The following is a 22,707-nucleotide window of genomic DNA, read 5'->3' as shown; positions in this document are numbered from 1 at the left end:
GACAAGAACCAAGCTTAGCAACGACAGACGCCTCCGGAGCGCAACCACCCGAGCGCTTTGGAAAAAGGAGAACGCGGCGCGCCTAGCGTTTTCTGCGTTTTTAGGCGCGATATGTGAACGCCGCCTTATACTGTTTACTCAGCTCTAACAGCGATTTTCTGAAGAAAAACTGATGCTTCATCTTTTGTGTGACATACAGTAAACTTTATTAAACTCATCAGTATATTTTGTCATCATTCAGACAATTCAGATCATCAGACGGAGTCCTACAACAGGCTTGCATTAATAGTGTATACAAGCAATGCCAAATAGGTTATAATCGTAATTAAACTAAACTATACCTTTTCCAACTCCATACAGCATATATTCTCTGACTCTGTAGGCATTTTTATGGTCGAAATGAACACCATTACTGTGACTGTCTGTTTTTTTATTATCATCTTCCCTGTTCTAGCTCTGATCGCGGGATTCGCGGCTGCTTAGGCTCCGTGTGACGTGAACCAGCAGCTCATTAGCATTTAAAGGAGAAGCACTAAAACAGCGCGTTTTTCACAGACCCAAAAAATGATGATTTAAACGTGCTGTAAATACAATTCTGTTGGGTATTTTGAGCTAAAACTTCACATACACACTCTGGGGACATCAGAGAATTATTTTACATCTTGTGAAAAGGGGCATAATATGTCCCCTTTAATTGTTCAAAAAATTGCTTACATTATTAGAATTAGTCCAACAATGTGTGTTTGGACTGCGTGATATTCCTTCACCCTCTACTTTATCATTGTAAAGAGACCAACAAAGCAGTTTCCTTATTCACACACAGAAGGACAAAAAATCACGGAAATATCCTGCTTCCCACTTCTGAAGTCAAAATCAAATTTGACTTGAGAGGCCGTTCATGTACAATCTTTTAACTAGGGAACTAGCATTTAACATAATTCCGATGGCACGTGAAGACAGCATAAGTCCTAAGCGGCTATTCAGACAGAATGTTTTTGCATTTAAAAACAGATGCAGGCAATGGAATGGGAAATAACGCAAGGTTTTGAGACGCAATTTAAACTTCTTACACCTTGAGTGCTGCGTTTTTAGAATGCCATTTCATGCACGAGAAGCGGGTGCAACAGCCAAACACATCCGTCAAATGCATGTTTACACATAAAAACAATTGAAAAGCAGTGCAATCCAGCAGTGCAATCTCCCTCGTTCCATCTGGCCTCTCCACCATGGCTTTTCCCTCCATCGGCTCCACCATTGCCCTTCATCATAGTTCTGCTCTGGGTCATCCTCTGGCTCCTCCTGTCTCTGCTCTTGCTCCTCTCACCATCATGTCCTCCCTGGTACCTTTCACCATCAACCTTCTAGTCATCTTCTCATTGGTGTTTCCCCCTGCCTGCTCCTTGTCCTCCTCCAAAGCCTTTTCCATCCCTCCTCAGTTTGGACTGATGTTTGCAGTGTCATTGTTGTCTGTGTTTATTAAATGTGATTATTTTGATCATTCTGTGTCTCACATCTTGTCAGTTGGATTTACTACAGATACATGTGACATTAATGTCTTACACACCAAAACTTAATCTCTATTTTTTTTTTTTTTTTTTTTTTGCTCCAAAACTGTGGATAAAGTTTATTCTTATTCTTATTCTTATTCTTATTCTTATTACATTTATATTATTTCTTTATGGACATTTACAACAAATTTGCCCTGTATATAGAAAGGAATGATACATAACAAAAAATTCATTTCATTTAATAAATGTTATAAAAGTTTCTGTAAATCAATAATTGAATGTTACAACAAAAAGGTATCAAAACCTACAAATAACCTTTATTATCATGCTTTACCGAATGAATATGAATTCGGGATATCATTTTGTCTTTAGCTATTAATATAACCAACACGCATCTGTCTTTTTTCTTTCACCACAAAATACCAACCTCTCACACACATCACCAACAACCTTCTTTTGCAGCTCCTTCATATTTCACACTTTTATTGCATGAACCCGCAGAAGGAAATTGAAGTGACTGAAGGACAAACTACTGCACCAAAGTGGACAGCTTTGTTGCAAGTGGATTTCAAGTAAGTTTGATTGATTAACTATACATCAAATTATGATTTATAATAAGTAAAATTATAGGAGCCTATTGTTAAAAGGGGAATTATACAATATATTGTTATATCCTCCTTCAGTCCTTCAATGATTTATGCTGTTAATCGTTAATATTTGTACTCTGACCAATTAGGTTAGCAGTATTTGTTTAATGTGAATTTACTGTTTGCAAATATGTTATTTTAATTCAAGTTCATGTAGGTGAAAATATGTTGGACTGTCTAATATATAACCTCACATGCCAAAAAATAAACAAATTTCAATACCTTTTTGAAGTAATTTATGAGCATTTTATCTCGTTTCATTAGGATTATCACTGCCCTGCAAATTAACAGTAACAACCAGCAGGGGTTGCCAGTAGTTTACTGTTAATTTAAAGTTCTCCTAGTGTAGTCTAATTTACAATATGTTACCATAATTAATTCCATGGAAGTTAATTTCATTTGGGGATATCGATTGCCTTCAACCATTTAAGTTTAAAAACTAATATTTATACAATGTAAGTACTGTAAACATTTCTTTTGAGTCAACTTAACAGAATATTTCTTGATATAAAATTAAAACTACAAACACTGCTCAAACACTTCATGCGTAATAGTGGAAAACACTTCATGTGTAATTAAAACTAGAAACATCACTGTAACATCACAATATATCATGTCTACAAAACCTGTCTCATCCTTGAATTTTGATCAAAGATTTGGATGGATCATTTTAACTGCAACAATATCAGCTGTGTCTGTGTGGTCAGGATGTGGTGCGTCACTTACATGTTGTTCTTCAACCAATTCAATAGCATCCTCTCCATTTGGCAGAGGCTCAACGGAAACCTGCAGACTCGAGGTATCCACAGGAAAGAGTACTCCACTCCATTAATAAGGAGTGCCAAATGTGGTAATTGTGCAGGGCTATTTGAGAAATATAAACTAATAATTGAGAAACTGGAACTGACATCACTTTGTAGGCATCCCTATTGTTTATTGTGCCACGTATTTTGGTATTGTGGCTGCTGTTGTTGTGCCTGTGGGGGGCAATTATTTATATACCATTGCTGCTGTTTTTATCTATTGTATTTATCTTTCTATTAGATTCAGATCTGCAGGGTCCAATATGTTGGACCAACAGTCCAATATGTTGGACTGTCTAATATATAACCTCACATGCCAAAAAATAAACAAATTTCAATACCTTTTTGAAGTAATTTATGAGCATTTTATCTCGTTTCATTAGGATTATCACTGCCCTGCAAATTAACAGTAACAACCAGCAGGGGTTGCCAGTAGTTTACTGTTAATTTAAAGTTCTCCTACAGTAATCTAATTTACAATATGTTACCATAATAAATTCCATGGAAGTTAATTTCATTTGGGGATATCGATTGCCTTGAACCATTTAAGTTTAAAAACTAATATTTATACAATGTAAGTACTGTAAACATTTCTTTTGAGTCAACTTAACAGAATATTTCTTGATATAAAATTAAAACTACAAACACTGCTCAAACACTTCATGCGTAATAGTTGAAAACATTTCATGTGTAATTATGACCGCCGCTAGCGTAGCTAGCGAAAGCGGTCATATAGGAATTGTCAAAGTGTTTTTTTTTTTTTTTTTTTCGTCATCTACTGAATTTTTCGTCAACGATACCAGGGACACCGAAACACCGGGGAACATGAAATTTGGTGGGCATGTAGCCCCACTAGACTTTTACGGAAAAATTTCATTTGGTGCCCGGGGGCCACTCCCCCCCCCCCCCCCCCCCCCCCCCCCGCGCTGGGCCCCCCCAACCCAAAAAATGCCGTTTTTCCTAAATAACTACCTGAACCGTGGCACCGAGAAATTTTTATGGTATGTTGCTCTTAAGGGCCCACATCAACCTAGCCCATAATCACTCATTTGTGATTTGCGCCCCTCCCATAAAAAATTAAAATGCAATATTATTCTGCTTTAATCGCCCCTATTTTCAGTTGAGATGTTCAGAACTGCACCATATTTCATGTGTATGATTAACTTGACATCCTCTGGGGGTATGCTAAGTTTCGTAGAATTTCATCCATGGGGGGGGGTATAAAATAAATTCATTTATGTGCACATTTAGTGACTGTACACTCATCGGCCTGTAGATGGTGGTGTTGAGCGAAGGGTTGCTGGTTTAGGATGATACTGTCACACACACACATGCAGGAATACAAACAAACGCAAGCATGCACACAGACTGACATCCACACGCACAGACACACACCCATACACACACATACAAATCCACATGCACAGACACACACACACAAACACACATGTACGCACGCATACATACACGCACAGACACACACACACACAGACACACACATACACAAACACACACACATACACACACACAGACAGACATGCACATACTACTACTTTTTTTAGGTATATACATAAACACGCAATACAGCCAAATTGCTCCACGTCATTTATTTTTGTGGAAAGCCAGTGCAGGCCTGAGCGGCGGTCATATTTTGTACCGCCATGCGGTACATCTAGTTAAAACTAGAAACATCACTGTAACATCACAATATATCACACATGAATGAGCTAATATAACAAGCAAATAGAAACTGCTTCAGCAACTACGCAGTTACTGCCTTATAAATAAAGCAACACGTAGCATGTTTTTTTGAGGCACAATGGTAACCACCAGAGGCACAATGGTAAACAACACAAGTCAGAACTTGTGTTGCTTCCTCCTGGGCGTTGGCGCAGGGAGCATATTTGGCAGACATATGCAGAACTGCAGGCTAGGTGACACCTAACACATTTGCAAAATTATACAATCTCTGAGTGGAGCCGGTGTCTTCCCGTGTGTTGTGTACAAACAGATAATATACAGGAAGGATGGCTCGGTGTCTGACTTGCTGCACCATTCCCCTCTGAGAACGGGATACAAGCGCTTATTATGCTCCTCAGGAAAGTTCCCTGGCTGGTGAACCCTGGTGGAATTCCTCCAGCATCCTCGGCAGTCAGATGCGGTGGAGGCATCTAATGCCAGGTCAAGTATTTGGCCCCTTTACTAGACTGGATGCAAAAATGTTGTGATTCCCCTCTTTAGGTGATCCCATTTGTGTATTCTTCCACATTACTGATTACCTGTTGATGTGCCTGTGTCTTTCCCTCAGCAAAGTCCACTCGGTCATCTTTGTAACGGTATTACTCCACCCCTGAACAAGGCTGGATCTACTACAGAGATCTTCCATATGTAGCACTGCCCTAGCGGTCATATTTGTAACTCCATATGTTTACCTCCCTAAGGGCAGGATGTAGTCTCCGTAGCATTCCTTTCCAGATGGAATAGGCACACTTTCTCAGTGTATTCCAATAATCTCACAGTACAGGGTAATAGAAACTTCATTGAAGCACATTCTCTGTGCACAGCCCTGTCCCTTCTTCCACCTCAGCAGGTGCGGGGGGACCAGTTGGAGGTGGCAGCAGTTTTGATCCCTTCCATAGGGATCCCAATTCTTCAGTCACTGACGTTAATGTTGAACATGACTGACAGATAGGGAACTTCTATGTTACTAATGTAATCCCCTCCCTGAAAGACGTTAACGCCCATTGCCACACCTCCTGTACCTCCGCTGGCACGGCCGGGACCCCGTCTCGGCTCCTCAGCTGAAAACTTAATGTGAGTATTTGCACGCTGCCTTATATACCCGGACGCAGGGGTGCGGCTTGTAATGCCTGTGTTTGTAAGGTGCATTTGCAATGGTAAGGAAAATAAGGAGAAAATAAGATCAGGTGACGTTGGCTGCATACAATTGACCTATGGCTAAGCCACGCCCCCTCCACTCACTCGGACAAACAGTCAACATTCGGTAACAGGCGCTGTGGCAGCTGTCACAGTTAGAGACATTTCACAGGAGGCAATTGATGATTTTTGGAGACAGAAAGATTATATATCATCTCAAAGTCACCAAAAGGGCCTTAACTATGCATTGGAGGGTTATATTAATCATTTTATTTTGAGAAGGTCGATGAAAAGCTTCAGCTCCAGACAAAGATTTAACGTTATAGTTTGGTGCTATTTCGCTTCAAACGCTCGCTTTATACGCGCGAATTTGACGCTCTATTCGCGTTTGGTGTGAACGCAGCATAATGAACAGGCTGCGATGTCAAGATTGCAATGATGGAATGTGTGTGTGTGTGTCAGAGAGAGAGAGGCGCGGGCGCGATCGCGATCGAATAGTGGAAACATAAAAACATACTCCATTTTGTTCATACAGGACATCATTAAAACTGCAAAGTGTTTAGCCTACTTATATTTGTGTAAAACACAACATTGTGCTTTTGTCAAACTGTACTCTTGTCAAACTGCAATGCAGATAGAAGCTAGGCTAATGTTACTTTAGAGATGTTAAAGATAACGTTCAAATACGTTGTTGACTTACCTTAGAACAGATGTAGACATCCTTGTTTAATTTATCCACGTTTAGTTGGTGTTGTGGTCTAAGTTACCGCATAAATTAATCCAGAGCAGACACTTATCTCGGTTGAGATGTGGCTTGGGAAAAGGTAAAAAATACACACCGTCGTGTCTATGCATTGGAGGGTTATATTAATCATTTTATTTTGAGAAGGTCGATGAAAAGCTTCAGCTCCAGACAAAGATTTAACGTTATAGTTTGGTGCTATTTCGCTTCAAACGCTCGCTTTATACGCGCGAATTTGACGCTCTATTCGCGTTTGGTGTGAACGCAGCATAATGAACAGGCTGCGATGTCAAGATTGCAATGATGGAATGTGTGTGTGTGTGTCAGAGAGAGAGAGGCGCGGGCGCGATCGCGATCGAATAGTGGAAACATAAAAACATACTCCATTTTGTTCATACAGGACATCATTAAAACTGCAAAGTGTTTAGCCTACTTATATTTGTGTAAAACACAACATTGTGCTTCTCTTGTCAAACTGCAATGCAGATAGAAGCTAGGCTAATGTTACTTTAGAGATGTTAAAGATAACGTTCAAATACGTTGTTGACTTACCTTAGAACAGATGTAGACATCCTTGTTTAATTTATCCACGTTTAGTTGGTGTTGTGGTCTAAGTTACTGCATAAATTAATCCAGAGCAGACACTTATCTCGGTTGAGATGTGGCTTGGGAAAAGGTAAAAAATACACACCGTCGCCCAGCCTCTCAGGATACCTAGTGTTGGAGTTGAATGTACCCCATGCACACCGTTTGACCATTTTAAACTTAAAATGACAAGAAAAAACAGATAAAAACGAATGAAAAGTGACTAACTGCAATGCATTTCAATGGACGTGGAAGCAGAGAATGTCCGAGTGTATTGGGTTAGCTATGCGCACTGTGATTGGCTCATCGCGTTTGGGGGCGTGGCTTAGCCATAGGTCAATTGATGATATAGTGGCCTGATTCATGAATATCATTCAAAGTCTAAACACTGATTATAAGGGCCCTATTTCAAAGATCTAAGTGCATGGCGCCAGTGGCGGAGCCAGGATTTTTTCATAGGGGTGGCCAGGCAAGGGCCAGCAACCAGTCTGGGGTGGCACAGAAATCTTAATTTTTTTATCATAAAAAATAATTTGACTATAATGTATTGGACTGTTTTAGTGCCTACACAACTGAATAAAGTTAATTTGTACTTAATTGTAATTGAGATAGTAGTGAATTAGGAATCATGGAATACTGAGTGAATTTTATATATTTTTTATTATTACCCACCACCTCATATTAAAATTAATTAAATAGTAATAAAAGGGCACACACTATAGCTAAAGTTCAACTTGCTCTGTTAGCTTGGTTCTGGTTCTCAAAATCTCTAATAGCTTGTTCTACATTGTTGCATCTTCATGGATGAGATAACATGCAGATAATACTGTAGTCCAAAGATTATTGAACCTTCAATGCGTTTTATATAATCAATGAACTCTTCAATCAATTCTGAGTTTGTCAAAAAAAATGTTTAACTTTCTATATTAGTTGTCAAAATAAAGAATTGCAACAGTTCTATCATACCTAAATTAAAAAGGAAAAAAAAACGTTGTCTTTTGAATCCCCATGTGCAAGAATGTGAACAAGGCGGAAGTCAACAGCACATAATGTAAAATGTTATGTTTTTCATAATGTAATGTTGCCAGAATGTAAAATTAAGTTATTTTATGGATTTAAAAATTATCCATTTTTGTTTGTCCAACGCAAAATGAATGCCTATCTTCTAGTACAAATGCACAGTGCTCACATTTATTTGGACATTAAAACATTACATATCCATTTGTGTCTTATATTGTGATCTCGCATAGCAGAATATTTTAATCCAGACACATGTATAACAAATACATGCATGCAGTTTTGACAGCTTTAATCGCCTTTTTGATTCATGAGTTAATTGACGACAGAACTACGGCTACAGCACGCCGCATTTGCACGTGATGTGCGTACCGCAAGCACAGTGTAATGTATTCTATATGTGTAATACGTGATGACGTAAGCAGTACGTTATGATGTAAGTCGTACGTGGGAAGTACGAAAGACAGAGACACGTGAGGGATAGTGAATAAAGGACATCAGTTCAGTTGTCATCTGTTGCAGTCTGAATTTATTACAAGACAAACAATAATACATGGTGTCAGAAGTTGTAAATGCAAAGAAAGAAGAATGGCACAGTTACAGCCACCATCGAACCTATGTCTACAAGGAAACCTAGCCGAAAACTGGAAGATATGGATTCAAAAATTCGACCTGTTCCTAACGGCTAGCGGTATCGCGGAAAAATCTCAAAAAGTGCAATGCGCCACATTTCTACATGTCGCGGGTGAGGAGGCAATTCAAGTTTTCAATACTTTTGAATTTGGTGATGATGAGAGAGACAAAATCAACGTTCTCAAACAAAAGTTCAAAGACTATTGTGAACCAAGAAAAAACCTACCTTACATCCGTCACATTTTCTTCACGAGGGCTCAAGGACCGTCGGAGAATATTGACTCATACGTCACGGACCTAAAGAACAAAGCCAAAGACTGTGAGTTTGGAGAATTACATGATTCATTAATCAGAGACAGAATTGTTTGTGGCATTAAAGATGACACAGTAAGAGCAAGATTGCTAAGAGAAGCAGATCTCACATTAGCAAAAGCTGTGGACATCTGTCGAGCTAACGAAATCACATCCAGTCAAATGAAAGCACTACATGAAGAAGTAGACATGCACAAAATTAAAGCAGTGAAAAGTAAACAGAAAATTAAGAGTATGCCAAGAGAAATGCAACATGACTCGAGTGAAAATACAAAATGCAGCAGATGTGGGTACAAACATGAACAGAGAAAGTGTCCTGCCTATGGACAAACGTGCAGACTGTGCAATAAGAAGAACCATTTTGCAAAAATGTGTCGAATTGAGCATAAACAGCCAAGAAAAATGCACACGCTAGAACAGACAGAGGAAGATGACAAAAATATGTTCCTTGGCACGGTTGAAGTTCAGAAAAACAAATTGAAAAGTATTCAATCTCTCACCACAGAAATGCAAGAAGATAAAGAAAAATGGTCTGAAGTGCTCAAGATAAGTGACATGCAAGTGAAATTCAAGTTGGACACTGGTGCAGAATGTAATGTGCTCTCATTAAAAATCTACAATATGCTGGGCATAACGGAGAAGCTGAGTAAATCTACCTGCAAGTTACTTACGTACTCTGGACACCAGATGTCGCCATTGGGACAGAAACAGCTCACATGTGAGTATAAAGGTGAAAAACACAAGATTCAGTTCCAGATTGTTGAAAGAGATGCACCTGCAATCCTAGGAAGATCCACATGTCAAGCACTAGGGATGATAAAAAGGATACATGACGTTTCTGTTGATGATGATGGCATTCTGAAACAGTATGAAGATCTGTTTAATGGTCTAGGATGCATGCCAGGATATCACCACATTCAAGTTGATCCGACAGTAAAGCCTGTAGTACATGCTCCACGAAAAGTTCCTGTTGCACTGAAAGAAAAAATAATTGAAGAATTGCACAGGATGGAACAGATGAATGTCATTGCAAGACAGACAGATCCAACTGATTGGGTGAGTAGCATGGTTACAATTGTCAAGCCAGACAAAATTCGAATATGTCTCGACCCACAAGATTTGAACAAGGCAATCAAACGTGAACACTACCCACTACTCACAGTAGAAGAGGTTGTATCTAACATGCCAAATGCTAAAGTGTTTTCTGTGCTTGATGCCAACCAAGGATTCTGGCAGATTAAATTGGATGATGACAGTTCCAAGTTGTGCACATTCAACACTCCAATAGGAAGATATAGATTCCTGCGTTTGCCATTTGGAATATCGTCAGCATCTGAAGTCTTTCAGAGAGCTGTAGTACAGATGATTGAAGATATGGATGGTGTGATAAACATTGTGGATGATTTGCTGGTTTGGGGTGAAACGGTACAAGAGCATGATGCCAGACTGAAAAAACTGCTCCAAAGGGCAAGAGAATACAACCTCAAACTAAACAAAAAGAAATGTCAAATCCGAACATCACAAATCAAGTATATTGGTCATGTGCTGACAGCAGAAGGACTGAAACCAGACGAAGAGAAGGTGAGAGCTGTAGTTCAGTTACCTCCACCAGAAGATAAGCAAGCTCTTCAAAGATTTCTAGGTATGCTGCAGTATCTTGCCAAGTTTATTCCTAACTTGTCGGAAGTAAGTGCTCCAGTCAGACAACTGCTGGAGAATGATGCTGAGTGGTTCTGGGGAAGTGAACAAGAGAAAAGTTTTCAGAAACTTAAAGCTCTAGCAACAAATGCACCAACATTGAAATATTACGATGTCAACAAACCGTTAACATTGTCAGTAGATGCCAGCTCTGAAGGCATGGGTGCAGTTTTGCTTCAAGACCAGAGACCTGTAGCATATGGATCAAGAGCGCTCACGGATTGCCAACGCCGATACGCACAAATAGAAAAGGAACTCCTTGCCATTGTATATGGATGTGAAAAGTTCCACCAATATGTATATGGCAGAGAAGTTCAAGTAGAAAGTGACCACAAGCCGCTTGAGAGCATTTTCAAAAAACCGCTGCATCAAACGCCATTAAGACTGCAAAGGATGTTGCTAAGACTTCAAAGGTACAATCTGAAAGTCATGTACAAGCCAGGCAAAGAAATGCACATAGCAGACGCATTGAGTCGCGCTTACCTTGATGAACACAACGAAGACCTGCTTGAAGAGGAGCTAGAGGTAAACTGTGTCACACCTCAACTACCTGTGTCTGAAAAGAAACTGGAAGAGTTCAGGAAAACAACAGCTGAAGATCTTGAAATGCAGAAACTGAAAGACTACATACTGAATGGATGGCCTACAGAGAAAAGTTCAGTGCACAAAGACATTCAGAAGTATTGGACTTTTAAAGAGGAAATCAGTTATGCATCAGGTCTTGTGTTCAAAGCATCAAAACTCATCATTCCAAGTAGAATGAGAAAAGAAATGTTGGACAAAATTCATGAGTCGCATCTGGGCATGGTGAAATCCAAGGAAAGAGCGAGAGACATCATTTATTGGCCCGGAATGTCAGTTGAAATTGAAAAAATGATATCTCAATGTGCCACATGCAACACTCATCGAAACAGTCATGCAAAAGAACCGCTAATACCTCATGCACTGCCAGAAAGACCATGGGCAAAAGTTGGCACTGACTTGTTTCAGCACAATGGTTCTGAATATTTGATGTGTGTGGACTACTACTCCAAATTTCCAGAGATCGCAAAGCTGAATGATACTACCAGCAAAAGTGTAATCCTAGCACTGAAATCACTGTTTTCAAGACATGGTATACCAGATGTGGTAATATCAGATAATGGTCCACAATATGCCAGTCAAGAATTCAAGCGTTTTGCAGAAAACTGGGAGTTCGAGCACAAGACGTCTAGTCCGAGATATGCTCAATCTAATGGACAAGCAGAAAGAATGATCCAAACCATCAAGAGAATGCTCACAAAGTCACAAAGTGAGAATGGAGATCCATATATTGCATTGCTGGAATACCGCAATACTCCACTAGATGGCATTGGTATGTCACCGGCACAACTTCTAATGGGAAGAAGATTAAAATCCAAACTGCCGACTTCAAGCAAATTGTTGACTCCAAAAGGAAGTAAGAAAGTTCAAGAACAACTTAAACAGAGGCAGTTAAAGCAAAAAATGTACTATGACAAAAACACCAAACAGTTGCCTGAGATATCACCAGGAGACAAAGTGAGAGTTCAGCAAGGACAAATCTGGAATCCTGCAACCGTTTTGAGGAAACATGACTTGCCAAGATCGTATGTTCTTCGCACATCAGATGGAAAGATCTACAGAAGAAACAGAAAGCATCTGTTAAAGACAAAAGAACAAGAATTTCCATCAACAAATGATAAAGATGACTTTGACACAGAGTCAAACGCAAGTGCAACACTGGAGAGAGAAATAAATCCAGACACACATCAAGAATGTTCAACTGATGGACAAATCAAACCAAACATCATCACAAGATCAGGAAGAGAGGTTAAAATTCCTTCAAGATTTAGAGACTATAAAATGCACTAAATTGACTAAGGCATCTGAGTAAATGTTTAATTACACATCGGAATAATAATGCTTGTTGGTGAACTCCTTATTCAGTGTTGAGATAGTTGTTAAAGTTGTAAAAAAAAAAAAAAAAGAAAAAAAAAAAAAGAAAGGGGGATGTAATGTATTCTATATGTGTAATACGTGATGACGTAAGCAGTACGTTATGATGTAAGTCGTACGTGGGAAGTACGAAAGACAGAGACACGTGAGGGATAGTGAATAAAGGACATCAGTTCAGTTGTCATCTGTTGCAGTCTGAATTTATTACAAGACAAACAATAATACACACAGTACAACGGCTGTCAGCCGTATGACAGGAAAGTTAGTTAGTTTTACTGACATTTGGCCTGACAACATCTCATCTTACCGAAGATAGCCAACTGAATAAGGACAACGCGCTTTTCTCAGCATCTGACAGAAGTGTCACAAGCTTTCACACACATTTTCTAAAATAAAAGTAGCATCAGAAAAAAAGAGAATTACGTTTGTTGTTGACTGCACACTATTCGACTTCCTCAAAACGGTCTTGCAACCCACCAGTTGAGATTGACTCTATATTTACTATGTGCATATCACTGTCTGATGTTCTGTTGAAGCTCATTCAGCACTTGCAAATTTCCGTACTCGTTTGACTTGCGCCTGGCGCTGAGGTGAAGTTGGAGTGTCTGAAAAGTCACACGTTTTTTGTGGTCTTAAAGAGACGGTTCAGCGTTTTAAAAAAAGGCGAGGCGGTTTCGCTATTTACATGGCAGAATTTGCAAGCAGAAAGACTGAACACTTCTCCAGAGAGGAAACGGATCTGCTCGTGCGCAAGGTTAAAGCTCGACCAAGCAGACCATCTACGGGACAAGCCAGATTCCACCATATCTTTATGTACACGATAATAATCTTTTACATTGTAATCCTTTTATTTTTTATATTTGGCATGTTTGTGTGCTGCTGCGTGTCCCTGTGTGTGTAATAAGCAGAGTGTACGTGCATTGTGTACCCGCATATAGGCTCATATTACTAATGCGCCCTTTAAATAAATAAAAATATACTGCGCCATTGACTTTAGACCAGGTTTTTGTTGGTTAATGGCGCAGTCTATTTCAGTTGTCTCAACATAGCAACAATGCGCCTGAACACACCTCGCTTTCAGACCAGAATGCTCATGGGTGCACAAATAGGCACAAATGCATTTGCTATTTAAACAATGTGGCGCAGGTCATGAAAATGATAACTGCGTCAGGCTGAAAATAGCAAAAAAAACACTTGCGTTAGGCCTGGTGCCACATTGCTCCGGGTGTATGATTGGGCCCTAAGAGTGAAATGATGAACTTCACATTATGAATTACAGTAACTCTGAGAACTACATCATGATATCACTTAAGTGGTATAATAATCATATTCTGAAAGATCATGTTCAGAATATTGTGTTGATTATTTGAACAACTGAATGATTTATACACAGGCATCAAAAGAGTATAACGGGCAGTTCCCTTTCAAGGGAACTCGCGTTGCGTCGAGAATGACGCTATGGGGAACGCTTTGCGTGATGACGTCTTGAAGCACATGTAAAATCAGTCCAATGGTGTGGCGGAACGTCAGAGGCGGGTGACGTCACGTACCAGGAAGCTATAAAAGCCGGCCTGAAACAGAAAACGAAAGCTTTCTGAGTCTTCAGTCGCGCTCTGTGTTGAAATCTGTCCTTGTTATTTGGTGTTGTCTGTCTATATTATATATATATTCAGTATGGCGAGCAATCAGCAGTTTAGAGTATGTGTTCATCCCTGCCCGCGTTATTTAACGGGAGGTGACACACACACTCTTTGTGTTGTTTGTTTGGGAGAGGAGCATGCCCAGTCAGCACTCGAGGGTGGTGACTGTGTGCATTGCGACGCGCTTCCATTGCGTACGCTCCGATCCCGCCTGGCTCGATTTAGTCAGGATTACGTTCCCCAGGGCTCGGGTCCCGCCGCTGCTGAGGCTCGGCGTCGATCTCAGACCTGGGGTTCGCAAATGGATCTGTCAGTGGATGTTGAGACGGGCTCTGCCTTATCTCAGCCTCCTTCTGACAGATCCAGTGCCTCTCATCAGGGTGTGGAAGCACGCGTTGCGGTTTCTTCCCCCCCGATGGAGGCACCAACACTGCAATTGTCCAGCTCTGAGGAGTTGGACGTTGTTAGTGTTGCCGCTGAGTCTGAGGATTCGCCACCTCAGTCTCATGCGTTTGAAGAATTGCTCGACGTGGTTACAAGAGCCGTTGAGCCGTATTGAGTGGCCAGAGGATAGGCAGGACGTTCGTTCGAAAAGTAAGCTCGACGAACGCTTCCTGCCATCTCGTACACAGCCTCAGCGCAGAAGCCTTCCATTTTTCCCCGATCTCCACACCGAGGTGTCGAGATCGTGGGGGAAACCCATGTCTTACAGAGTATACACACCACAAACATCACACTACTCTTCCATTTATAAATATAAAGATTATGGTTATGGGGAGATGCCGAAGGTGGAGGAGACGCTTGCGAGCTATCTTTCTCCAGCAACGGCATCTTCCCTGAAGGCTCCTACACTTCCCTCTAAGCCAGTTAAGTTTACTTCTGCCCTGGTTCATAAATCGTATGCAGCCGCTGGTCAAGCTGCAGCGTGTCTGCATACGATGTCCCTTATGCAGGCATATCAGGCCGAATTACTGGGTGATTTAGAGGAGGACGGGGGAATTGGCCCTGACACAGTAGCCGAACTGCGCAGAGCCACAGATCTGTCTCTCAGGGCCACCAAGGAGACCGCTAAATCAATCGGGCGGTCTATGGCAGCCCTGGTGGCCACTGAGAGGCATCTGTGGCTCAATCTAAGCAACATAAAAGATAAAGAGAAACATGTTCTCTTAGATGCTCCGGTCTCCACTGTTGGGTTATTTGGTGATGCTGTAAACAGTGCTGTAGCTAAGTCACAAGAAGCTGCAAAACAGACAGCTGCACTTCAGAAAATTCTCCCCCGCCGTTCTTTCGTTGAGGCTGCTGAGCGGGAGCAGCCTCACTCCTCTAAAAAGAGCGCTGAATATCGTGCCACTCAAAAACAGAGTGTGTCCTCTCGTGCTCCCCCACAAAAATCACGGGGACACGGAGGGCGCTCTCAAACCCAGCAGTCTTCGAGCGGTAAAACGGATCTGCGGACCGTTATTACCACCAAGAAGGCTGCTGGGAAAAAGTCCTGATGTCCGTGGGCTCAGGACGAATGAGGGTAGTCCCCCCCGAAGCAGAGCGGTTAACACCTCTTTTTACGGTGCCCGTCTCTCTTCGGTACCCTCAGGGGACCGTTCTGCTAACCCTGCCGCCTCCGGTGTTACAGGGCGCAGCGGTCTCCGGCGAGCACATATCTCAAGGACCACCCGAAAACGTAGTGGCCTCGGGATGCCCGCCCCCTCTGAGGAGGGTGTTAGAGCAGTCTGTTCAGTCGTTCCCTGCCGGTGCGCCGTTACAGGGCGACGAACCGACTACTCAACAACAACAAGATCCAGAAACCAGTCTCGAGAGGCTGGTACCTCTAGTAGAATCTTTGACAGCGTGGAAGCTACTGTCGAATGTTTCTCGTTGGGTCCTGCAGACCGTAGAAAAAGGGTATCAGATACAATTCAAGAAACGCCCACCTCGGTTTATGGGGGTCCTGCCCACACTGGTGGGCCCCGAGCAGGTTCTGGTTATGGAACAGGAAGTAAACACTCTGTTAGAGAAAGGGGCCATAGAATATGTACCTCCCTCCAGCAGGGAAACCGGGTTTTACAGCCGGTACTTCATAGTTCCAAAGAAGGACGGGGGATTGCGTCCCATTTTAGATCTTCGAGTTCTGAACGAGTCAGTCATGCAGCTCAAGTTCAAAATGTTAACATTGAGACAGATCGTGCCACAGATCAGGTCCGAGGACTGGTTTGTCACGATAGACCTCAAGGACGCATATTTCCATATTTCCATCCGTCCGTGTCATTGGAAGTTCCTGAGGTTTGCTTTCGGGGGCAAAGCATACCAATATCGAGTACTTCCATTCGGCCTAGCTTTATCACCCCGCACTTTCACCAAATGCATGGATGCAGCTCTGGCGCCCCTGCGCCTCCAGGGTATTCGCATCATGAACTACATCGACGATTGGTTGATTCTAGCTCATTCGCATCAGTTGGCGGTTCAACATCGAGATGTTGTTCTCGCCCACATGAGAGAGTTGGGGTTACGGCTGAACGCCAAGAAGAGTGTGCTTTCTCCACTCCAGAGGACCACTTTCTTAGTCGTGGTTTGGGATTCAGTGTCGATGCAGGCGCGCCTGTCACCGCCACGTATAGAGTACATCCTTGCAGCTGTGAAAAGTGTAAAGCTAGGCCAGCTACTCACTGTCAAACAGTTCCAGAGACTGTTGGGTCTCATGGCAGCAGCTTCCAACGTGATACCTTTTGGACTACTGCACATGAGGCCCCTGCAGTGGTGGCTCAGGACCAGGGGGTTTTCCCCGAGGGGCAACCCATTTCGCACAATCAGGGTCACGCGGCGATGCTTACGTGCCCTGGTTATGTGGAAGAAACCTTGGTTCCTGTCCCAGGGCCCAGTGTTGGGAGCTCCTTGTCGTCGCAAACTGCTAACGACGGATGCTTCCCTCACGGGTTGGGGAGCGATCCTGGAGGGTCGCTCATCTCAAGGTCTGTGGGAAGACCATCATCGTTCCTGGCATATCAATCGCCTAGAGATGTTAGCTGTCTTCCGGGCTCTGAGGAGCTTTATCACAGATCTCAGGGGACACCATGTGTTAGTACACACGGACAACACGTCGGTAGTCGCCTATATCAACCACCAAGGGGGTTTGCGCTCGCGCCCGTTATCCAACTTGGCACGCCATATCCTCTTGTGGTCCCAGGGGAAGTTACTGTCACTCAGGGCAGCTTACATCCCCGGGGTCCAGAATATAGGAGCAGACACTCTGTCGAGACAGGGGCCGAGGCCCGGGGAATGGAGGCTCCACCCCGAGGTGGTGGAGCTGATATGGAGGGAGTTTGGCCAAGCTCAAGTGGATCTGTTTGCGTCTCGAGAGACGTCTCACTGTCCACTTTGGTTCTCCCTCACGCATCCAGCTCCTCTGGGACTGGATGCTATGGTGCAGACGTGGCCGAGGCTACGTCTGTACGCTTTTCCCCCAGTTGCTCTGCTCCCGGGAGTTCTGGAGAGAGTTCGCAGGGACCGGGTTTGCCTGCTTCTTATAGCCCCGCGCTGGCCGGGCAGAGTATGGTTTCCCGATCTTGTGTCGCTCCTCGACGGGCCTCCTCTGGAGCTACCCGTCAGGAGGGACCTTCTGTCCCAAGCAGGGGGTTCAATATTCCACCCCCGCCCAGAACTGTGGAACCTGTGGGCTTGGCCTCTGAGGGGGCACAGCTCATAGAGTCAGGTCTCTCAACTGAGGTTGTTGAGACCATTCTACAGTCCAGAGCTCCCTCCACGAGGAAACTTTATGCCCTGAAGTGGAGAGTCTTCACTTCTTGGTGTAGTGACCGTCGGTTGGACCCAGTTAACTGCCCAATTGGTACAGTGCTGGAGTTCCTGCAGGACCGGTTCACGGCAGGTCTGACCCCGTCCACTTTAAAGGTTTATGTGGCGGCCATAGGTGCTTACCACATTCCTTTGGGTGGAATGTCTGTGGGGAAAGACCCTTTAATATCTCGTTTCCTTCGTGGCACTTGGAGGCTGAGGCCTGCAGTTCGCTCTAGGGTGCCACCTTGGGATTTGTCCATTGCGCTACAAGGCTTATCCCTGGCCCCCTTTGAGCCCATTGAGGAGGTTCCTGAGAAGTTTCTAACCCTGAAAGCTCTTTTCCTTCTCGCTATTTCTTCTCTCAAGAGAATAGGGGATCTACAAGCATTGTCGGTTGCTCCGTCATGCTTAGAGTTTGCACCGGGTATGGTTAAAGCTTTTCTACATCCGAGACCGGGTTATATCCCCAAGGTCCCCACTAATGTGGCCAGACCTATTGTTCTGCAGGCCTTTTGTCCTCCTCCTTTTCAGAATGCGGACCAGGAGGCTAATAATTTGCTTTGCCCAGTTCGGGCGTTAGACGCTTACGTCCACAGAGCTGCCCTGTGGCGTAAAAGTGATCAGTTATTTGTATGCTTTGGGTCCCCTAACAAGGGAGGTCCGGTGTCTAAGCAAAGAATGAGCAAGTGGGTGGTCGAGGCTATCTCACTTGCTTATGAGGCGGCTGGGCAGCCTTCTCCTTTGGCTGTCCGGTCACACTCTACGAGGAGTATGGCGGCCTCTAAGGCCCTTATTTCAGGAGTGTCCTTACAGGACGTCTGTGATGCGGCAGGTTGGTCCTCACCGCACACCTTCGTCAGGTTCTACTCTTTGGATCTAGACTCTGCTCCAGGGTCTCATGTTCTGTCTTCCTAGTGCTGCTCTCCAGATTTCACACAGGACAGACACTTGTAGCTATGGAGGCGTTGGTATAGACGTTCCCCATAGCGTCATTCTCGACGCAACGCGAGTTCCCTTGAAAGGGAACGCCTCGGTTACGACTGTAACCTCGGTTCCCTGAAGAGGGAACGAGCGTTGCGTCGCCCTGCCATATCTCCTTCATGCCTGTCAGCCCGACTTCAGACTATACGAAGCTTTCGTTTTCTGTTTCAGGCCGGCTTTTATAGCTTCCTGGTACGTGACGTCACCCGCCTCTGACGTTCCGCCACACCATTGGACTGATTTTACATGTGCTTCAAGACGTCATCACGCAAAGCGTTCCCCATAGCGTTATTCTCGACGCAACGCTCGTTCCCTCTTCAGGGAACCGAGGTTACAGTCGTAACCGAGGCGTTTCGGTCACAGTTTCTGAGTGTGGACTCTACATATATATATGTTCACAGTAAATTGCAATAGGCTGCTTTATAGTAAATTGCAAATATTGTCCAGAATGCATCGCTTCCTATGTTACTGTTCCAGTGTAAAACATTGTTACTATCAGAATTTGGCTGTTTTTTGAACAGCAAGTTTTTTGCTACATTAGATTGCAAAGTTTGTATATGACATTGACAATTAGAATGTTTTCTCATTGGTATCTGTCTCTCTTGTGTATCTAGATGGAGTCTGCAGCGACTGCTACCATCTTCAACTCTTCCCCAGTACCAAACATAACCAACAGAACAGAAGTTTCCTGTAAATTTAAAGAGGTCTCAGGCCACCTGGTTTTCATATTAAGCTACTCATTAGTGTTTCTTGTCAGTCTGGTGCTAAATTGCGTCACGATGCGTGTGTATTTCTGCACTAATCAGCGTGTCCGGTCCAGCGTTACGGTCTACATGAAGAACCTGGCCGCAGCTGACTTCTTCCTTTGTCTTTGTTTACCTTTGCGCATTGCTAACAATGCTAACTATTCCGTGAAGATACACAATATTTACTGCAGCTTTGGAGCAACAGCCTTCTATATAAACATGTATGCAAGTATTCTCTTCATGGACTTTATTGCTGCAAACAGGTATGCAACTCACTTATTTAATCTGGTTAATGATAAAACTGAGTAAAAAAAAACCTAAACACATTTAAGAGTAGACAATAGCCTTTAAAGGGATAGTTGACCCAAAAATTTAAATCATGTCATCATTTACTTGCCCTCATGTCATTCCAAAGCCTTAAGACTCTACCTACATTTTGGCAAAACTCCAAAAGCCTTTATACATACCATTTACTACACTTTCCATCTTAAATGAGCTCCAGTGGCAGTAAAGTAAAACACCAACAACTTGATTTGTGCTGTTACTTGCACGATTTTATGTTATGACCTCAACACTTAACATTTTGGATAATTTTTCAACTAAATAACCAGCTTCATGCATAATGGCTTTTCAGATGCTGTGAACTTACTTGGTAACTCACCTGGTACAGCATTCAGATGTGGAGAGCTTGAATCCTGTGGCAAACAAGTCACTCTAAATAGTCTCAAAGACTTGTTAAAGCAAGTTAAAATAAAAATGACATGGTTGCTTCAGCAAATGCATTTTTATCTCACATTTGCTTTGGTTAAAACTATCTGTAAGGTGTAGGGTCAGGTTGATTGTAAATAGTACATTAGAGCATTAACCTTTTAGTGCCGATCACCGGACATTTCATTGTTCTATTCTATTCTATTCTATTCTATTCTATTCTAGACGTGCTTAGAGCCACTCACTGTACATGTCGCAACGTAATATCATTATGCATAAACATCACCACAGGCATGTTTTTCCAAGCCTGGATTGATATACGTGTATGTGATACACTGTGAATTAATTTCATAGTGGAACGCAAATTGATATTAACAGCATTCTGATTATTTCACTCTGTCATCTCAGGTACCTGAAGATTGTCCGGCCACTGGAGACTCATTCTCTGCAGACGGTTCGTACCGCCCGCCACATTTCTGCAGCTACTTGGCTCTCGCTGTTAGCCATGTCTTCCATCTATTTGATTCTCTTTCTTCTGACAGCCCGGGGTCAAAAGCTTGGTGAATTTACTTGTGAATCCCAGCACAGTCTCGAGCTCAGTGTGGCCTACAAAATCATCCACTGTGCTTCCATTGTAGTCTTCATGTTTGTGCTAATGTCTCTGGTTTTTCTATATTGGAAGACTCTGCAAAAGATCCAACAAGCCAAGTTGTCCACACAGACCACATCTAGCAGGCATAAGTTTGACAAGTCTAAACGCAACATGCTAGTTCTAGTGGTAGTTTTCTGCGTGTGCTTTGTGCCCTATCATCTGGTGAGACTGCCGCACGTGTTCAGCAGTGACTGTACAACAGCTCAAGCAATAAACACCCTGAAGGAGCTGACTATCTTGATTTCAGTGCTAAATGTCTGTTTTGATCCTCTTATATACTTCATGTTCTGCAAGGACTTTAGAGCCCAGCTCAGAAAGAAGAAAGATTTTCAAAGATCCAGTGAAGATCAAACATGAAACATCTCCTGAAATAAAATGTCAACAGATCAACAATTTTGTCTTAAGATGAACATGAGAGGAAGACTACTCATGATAGTTTTCTATAATAAGTGTTTTAATTATGTATGGTATGGGTCACCCCTCTCAGTGTATTTCAGCATGTTGACCTGCGGCGAATCCTCACGCTCATTGGCTGCCGCCTTTGTAGATATAATAGTAGCTAGTGGTGTGCAGTGGTGTTCTGTATGAGGCCTCACTGTTTTATGATTTGTTTGTTTGTTTGTTTTTTGTGAATTCATGTTCCATTTACACTTAATGTTGACAGTTTTTATATTAAATAAACATTACGCTATCAAGAAAACCCCTTCAAAAGAATTCTATTTTGTATTTTTACATTAATGCAATTATTGTACTACTTATTAAAACTGTCACAGGGCAGGTTGTATAAACATACACGATAATGAAGATGAAGGCAATATGGTAATATTTAATAAATCCAACGGGTAATCCAAACGAACAACATGCAACACATCCACAAAAGACAATACCAGACACTGAACTGAAGCAGAACATAATATACAGGTGATAATGATAGTGTTTGATGAGTGCACAGCTGAATATAATTCCAAAGTCCATAAGTTTTCCACAAGTCCAAACTAACGTGATTGTGACAAAACGCCCCCTCCTGGTGGGTGCGTCCTGACGCCGTGGAGAAGAGGAGACGTAGAGGATGAGGGGATGGCAAAGAGGGCTGGCGAAGGAATGGCACAGACAGGCAGGAGGAGGTTCTGGAGGTGGACGGACGACCGGGAGGAGGACGTACAAAGTCCAGGGTATTGATGATGGTGGAGATAGCCAAGGAATGGCCTTGAACAGGGGCGTGCAGATGGAGACCCAGGCCACAGCCAGGAATACGCTCCATGGCGGCGTCGCAGGAGCCATGGTGTAAGGAAGTGCGACGTCACCTTGGGGACGGCTGGAGGCGACGATGGTGAAAGAGGTGAAGCCCACCAGGGGCCAATAGGGTGGAGAGAGACCGAAGACTATAATAGGCGGCCGCGATGGATCCGGAGGGCA

The 22,707-nt window shown here is 42.9% G+C and overlaps 1 protein-coding gene across 2 annotated transcripts; it reads left to right on the top strand.

Moving 5' to 3' along the window:
- The first annotated feature begins 1,948 nt into the window (after positions 1-1,948).
- LOC311090219 (P2Y purinoceptor 14-like) lies at positions 1,949-22,046 on the top strand. Of its 2 annotated transcripts, XM_084125397.1 has the most exons (3): positions 1,949-2,080; positions 19,800-20,194; positions 21,048-22,046. In XM_084125397.1, the coding sequence occupies exons 2-3, from the start codon at positions 19,800-19,802 to the stop codon at positions 21,646-21,648; spliced, it is 996 nt and encodes a 331-aa protein (XP_083981523.1). In that variant the 5' UTR covers positions 1,949-2,080; the 3' UTR covers positions 21,649-22,046. The 2 variants fall into 2 exon arrangements, with proteins under 2 accessions (XP_083981523.1, XP_083981524.1); XM_084125398.1 differs by lacking the exon at positions 1,949-2,080 and having other exon boundaries at positions 19,566-20,194.
- The last annotated feature ends 661 nt before the right edge of the window (positions 22,047-22,707 follow it).

This window comes from Abramis brama, assembly GCF_963993115.1.
Source record: "Abramis brama genome assembly, chromosome: 10".
Classification (NCBI taxonomy): Eukaryota; Metazoa; Chordata; class Actinopteri; order Cypriniformes; family Leuciscidae; genus Abramis; species Abramis brama.
This window is presented reverse-complemented; position numbering and strand designations above follow the sequence as displayed.

Excerpts from the sequence above, each read along its gene's own strand:
- LOC311090219 (XM_084125397.1), top strand. The coding sequence starts at position 19,800 with ATGGAGTCTGCAGCGACTGCTACCATCTTCAACTCTTCCCCAGTACCA. Across the intron at positions 20,195-21,047 it reads GACTTTATTGCTGCAAACAG|GTACCTGAAGATTGTCCGGC; the intron begins GTATGCAACTCA and ends CTGTCATCTCAG.